We start from the raw sequence: 5,340 nt of genomic DNA on the forward strand, positions 1-5,340 counted from the left end.
GAAGTAAACAAACTCGGCCTCGACAACCGAGAACTTGGCATTGACAGCAAAACAACGCCATTCGCTTGGTGACAAGGTTCTCCCACTATCAAGCTAGCAAATGTTGTAATCCAACGGTCCGAGAAGGTTTACAATTTCTCCCAGACAGGGAAGCATTTCCGATCTATAGACTGTCAGCATCATTAAATATAGATTATTTAGCATAATAACAAAAATTATTGTTTAGATGTGCAGTTTACTCAACGTTAGCCTAAGAAGAATTCAATACAGATTAATTCAATAAGTGAAATACAGTATATTTCAGAATAGTTTAAAATCCAATTATTGTTAGTATATGATGCATTTGGTTGCAGGATTCATGGGTGATCCAATGGGGCACCGAAATTCACTCGCAAATTCAACTGAGTTTCGCAAAGGTCCGTTTACAAGCAGGCGAGTCCAGGTGTGATTCTGTCGTGCGCTGTAGAGGTATCCTTCCGGAGTCCCTTGCTCATCCCTGGGACGAGTCTCCTCCAGACTGCAATGCTGTTGGGCATAGGCTAAGAAGAATAGTGCCGTGTTTGAGTAGTTAAGATCCGGCAGAGTCTCCTTGGTCAGCTTAGTGAAGTCGTTGTTTGGCTCCTGGAAACCCAGCCAGGTGAGATACGCCCGAAAGGCGACATTGATGGCTGCGCTGTCCGTGATCAGCTGCGTGGTGGCACTTACATTGGGCCTCAAATAATTGTCCACCTGGCGGGCAAAGCAATTGCTTCGAATGTGATATTGCCAGGCTGTTTGACCATCCCAATTATCCCGCTCCAGCAATCCCACCGACCAATGGGGATCGTCGAAAGCCATCACCAACTGTTGCGCCAGCTTTACGCCCAATGTGGCATAGCAGATGGCATGGCCATAGCGAGGATCGTAGGCTGGTGGCTGCAGCAGGGCCAAACCCATATCCAAACGACGCTGAACTGGTCTCAGTCGCACCCTGGCCTCATAGGCCTCCACGGGATCGGAGGGAGCAGGCACAAACTCTTCGAAAAGTCGATTGTTTCTTTGGGACTGAACCACTCCCAACAGCTGGCGGAGATTTTGCCAATAATTGCCACGTTCCAGCTGCAGTTTAAGGATCACTGGACGCTCGTAAGTGGGCATCTGCAGCTTTAGGTTCCTCAGTTTTTCCTGACCCACCCGCTGAGTGCCTTCCACCAACCATTCCGCACCCAGACTTTGCCTTAAAGCTGTCTTTAATGTATCATAAAGGTTGTCCAAATCTATTCTGCTATCTTCAGTTCCAAACTGTCGGGCGTATAATTCACCCAATGCCGTGGGAAGTAGTTCTTTGGTTCGTTCCAAGCACTCCCGTTTCCTTAACTGCGGGCGATCGTCCAGAGGAAAATTCAGAGCAGACACCGCTCGGTACATTATATAGTTGGCCACTAGACTTATGTTGTGGGCACCCACAGTGCGCTTAAGTTGGCGAAAATATTCCGGTGCTGCCATGTAAACGGGCTTATAAATATCCTGGCCAAAACTGGCCCTTACATATGAATCCAAATCTAGTTCGATCGTTTTGCGGGTGTAGTTGGCTAGATAGAGCTGCTCCTCGGCATCCCAGGGATCTAAGGATCCACCTTTCATTCCACCACATAACTCATGCTCGAAACTAAGGATGTCGGCAGCTAGACGAGCGGATTCGTCATGTCCCAATGCCAACCAAGACTTTAGTTCGGATGCCACTCGATGCTCAAGGGGTTCGTAAATGGAGTCCCGAATATCTGAGCGATTCCGGGTGCACAATTCGGTGGGAATCAATGTGCTCGGTTCACTTAAATACAAGCTGTTCTCATTTACATTGGCATAGTTATAGCCCACTCGGAGTCCGATTAGGATGTCCATTCCATAGCGGAGCCTTAGACCACCTAGCACACTAAGCCAATTGTAGTCGTGGTGATGCACTGCCCATTGGGAACCGGGAACAGCTGGGAAGCCTCCGTTCTGGGTGATGAACTCGCTGAGGAACTGCTGCTGCTGCTGGCTCTGATGAGCCTGTGCCGATACGCAGGACTTGAATAGCTCCTTGGCCTGTCGAACTATGACGCTATCCTCTCTCCTCACAGGCTCCTCCACGAGCAGAAGTAGCTCCCGGTCTGTTTGCTGCTGCAGTTGCTCCTGTGGCGTTAGAGTTGACTTCCAGTTGCCGCAGGCATATGCATAGAAATCCACACAGGGATCGATGCTTTTGTTCACATGACTGGCCATTTCCTGAGCCTTTGAACGTCGTACCGTCTGTTCCGATTGGTAGATCCGCTGGAAGGGCGGTGGTAGATCCTCACCAGAAACCAAGGCATTTTGCTGGAGGTGTGGCAGCCAGAGCAGCCATAAAAATACTGTCGTCCAACACGGGTCCGACATGCTGCCGGAGCTCGGTGAAGCTATCGACTGCCTTCGCCACTTACAATCGCATTCCAGCAGCCGAGAGTCCGAGTTGATATGACCAAGGGTCAGTTGGGGTTATCAGACATCAAGAGAGTGAAGCTCGCAGAGAAAGAGATTCGCTTCCAGAAACTGATTGGAATGTAAGCGCTTCTGTAATAATTTGAGTCATGTTGTACTAAACTTGGTTGCTCTTTAAATTAGATTATTCGAAAGGTTTAGGGTTTAGTAATAGAAAGCCCAATCAAACGTATGAAATGTGCAACAAATGCTTTTATTTCGTAATCTCGTAAAATAGATACATATTAGAAATATGGATGGAAAATTAACCTCTTAGTAGAGAGTGCACTTAAAGCGGGCGTTCAGCTTTTCCTCCCTGGAGCAGCCGTAGGCATTGGCGAACTGTTGCGAATTGGATAGCGCCGTGTTAACACGCAGTTGCTCGGGAAGCTCATCAAATCGCTCCACAGACTCTGGATAGTCGGTGCAGTACAGCTGCGCATAACCCAGATAGAAGATCTGATTGTGGTCATGATCCAGAAGTGGCAGACGTTCCCTTTGATATATAACCGGTGTTTCGGCCGCATTCTTAAGCCATTGTTGGTAGGCGCGATAGGCGATGTCCAGGGCTCCGTTATCGGCTACAATTCTACGCAGCAGATCCTTATCCTGCACAGGCTTACCCTTGTATTCCACAAAGATGGCGTACTGCTCCTGGAAACACTGGGTACGTCGAGAGTATGAACTCTCCGAAGTGTGATCCCACCAGTTGTTCTTGTAACCATAGGCATCGTAACGCCTTCCAACGCCATCAAATCCGTGGAGCATTTGGCGAGCGAGGAGAACACCCAAGGTGGCGTACTTCAAGCCGTTGGGATAGGCGGGATCCCAGAAGAATCTTGCCTGCAGGAATGTAATTGGCACTTGTATGCGATTCTTCTGGATCTCGTAGTGCGGCAGCTTGTGCACTTCATCTTCGGCCACCGGTTCGGTCATCAACTTCGCCAAACCGCGTTGTGTCTTCCACTGGAGAACGCTGACCAAGTTCGGATAAAACCGATCCATGTTCAGATTAAGTCCGTGCATCTGGCGAATCAACTTGTTGTCGTCGTGGGTCCGGAAGTGCAGCTTCAAAGCCTCCAGTTTGGTGATGGCCTTCTGCCTGGTCTCCAATGTTAGCCAGAGTAAACGCTCCGAGGCCTGCAGATCCTCGCGAAAGACTCGCTTGATGTCCGACCACGTCGATTGCAACTCATTGATCATCTGCATGTGGTTGTAGTTGCGATGGAACAGACTCTCCAGCTGATGCGGAAAGAATTGCTGAGCCAGCTGGACACACCAAATATCCGCTCTCTGGGACGTTGGAACTCGGGCGATATCCAACGCTTCCAAGGCCTTCCACATGGTATAGTTGGCCAGCTGCAGCTTGGGTGTTTCACTTATCACATCAACCAAATTGGACATATAATCCTCCGGTGTCTCATACAAATCCATGTACAGGTTGTCGTTGAAAATCAACTGCAGATACCGGGTCACATCCACATAGCTTCCATAGGCAGTCTTCATCTCAGCGGCGGTCCTTTGACGAGTGGTTTGCGCCAAGGTGAGGGCTGGATTGTGGGGCAATCCCTTGGCCAGCTGCTGCTCTATTTGGACGACTTGGCTGGCCACCTCCTGCCTCCAGTGTTCCGATTGTTCCGGGAAATACAGTTTCAACTTATTTTCGATCGAACGCTCGTAGATTTCCCGAGTGCCTGCGAAGTGGGTATGTAAGTAGTGACGCCGTGACATGGGAAACTGTGGAGCACCGATCTTCAGGCGATGCATCTTCTCCTCCTTGTAGTCGAGTATCACCTCCAGTCCGATAAAGATGTCCACGCCCAGCTTCCGTTTCAGATTGGCCACCACCTGCAGCCAATCATACTCGTACTGATACCAGGACGCCACACGAATCTCCGGCCAACCGCCTCGGAAATCCGTCACATTTTGCAGGGTATTCAAGGCGGATCGCGTGTCGTTTGTTTGAAGGCGACAAGAGCCATAGAAGTACTTCAACTGACGATCGGCACTGTTCTCAGCTCCTCTGGTCGCACTCTTGAGCATATCTGCGCTCTTACGGATATATAGCTGCTGGAGTTCCTCCAGGTAGTTGGTCCGCGTCTTCGACTTTCGAGCGGGATGCAAACGCGGCCAATTGGCGCAGGCATAGTTGTAGAAATTATTGCAAGCCTGCTCCTTCTCATCGCCCATATAGGCCTTGATGTGAGCAGCCTTGGCCAGTCGCAGGATGTCTATCGAATAGTTGGCCGCCAAAGGATGAGGTACTGAAGCATCGATTGCGCATATGGAAAGCAGGATGGCTCCCAGCAGGAGTCCAAGCGGTTGAGAGGCCATCATGTACGGCAAATGTCACTACTACGTTTTCCGTGTGATCCGAATGATTGCCGAAACGAAACTGAGCGGGAATCGAGAGATGCGTCGATTTTTGACTTGAACCGAGGCTTATCGTCACCACCGCCGCTTGATTGGTTAATTAGTCCCATTAACCGTTGCAGTGAATTTGCTCAGCATCTCAATTACGCGACTGACCTAAAATTCCTAAATTCTAATTTGAGTGCTCATTTTCCTCCCATTCTCCCACTCTCGCATCTGATAATCGCGTTCCGTGGGCTGTATTCGCACTTGACCCTCAAGGTAGCTGCTCTCCGAGCTCCAAGTCTTATGTGTATATACTCGTACGTAAACGTATTAGTTAATGAGCTAATAGCTTTTCCGGGCCCAAGGTTGGGGCCGACTCATCATCATCCTGTAGCGTATAATTAAAAGTTGTTTGTGCTTACAGAGTCTGCTCGCGTCGTTACTAATTTTTACCCCCACCTTCTTCCTCTAATTGCAGATTGAAATTTTCCTCGAGCTTGATTT

At 49.3% G+C, this 5,340-nt stretch overlaps 2 protein-coding genes across 2 annotated transcripts; both read right to left on the reverse strand.

Annotated features, from left to right (window-relative positions):
- Nucleotides 1-217: 217 nt before the first annotated feature.
- LOC117144549 (neprilysin-4) lies at nucleotides 218-2,412 on the reverse strand. The gene has a single exon (XM_033309791.1). The coding sequence runs from the start codon at nucleotides 2,395-2,397 to the stop codon at nucleotides 328-330; it is 2,070 nt and encodes a 689-aa protein (XP_033165682.1). The 5' UTR covers nucleotides 2,398-2,412; the 3' UTR covers nucleotides 218-327.
- A 257-nt stretch (nucleotides 2,413-2,669) lies between these two features.
- On the reverse strand, nucleotides 2,670-4,879 carry LOC117144550 (neprilysin-4). The gene has a single exon (XM_033309792.1). It carries the CDS (start codon nucleotides 4,813-4,815, stop codon nucleotides 2,752-2,754), a length of 2,064 nt encoding a protein of 687 aa, XP_033165683.1. The 5' UTR covers nucleotides 4,816-4,879; the 3' UTR covers nucleotides 2,670-2,751.
- Nucleotides 4,880-5,340: the final 461 nt, after the last annotated feature.

Source organism: Drosophila mauritiana, chromosome 3R (assembly GCF_004382145.1).
Source record: "Drosophila mauritiana strain mau12 chromosome 3R, ASM438214v1, whole genome shotgun sequence".
NCBI lineage: Eukaryota > Metazoa > Arthropoda > Insecta > Diptera > Drosophilidae > Drosophila > Drosophila mauritiana.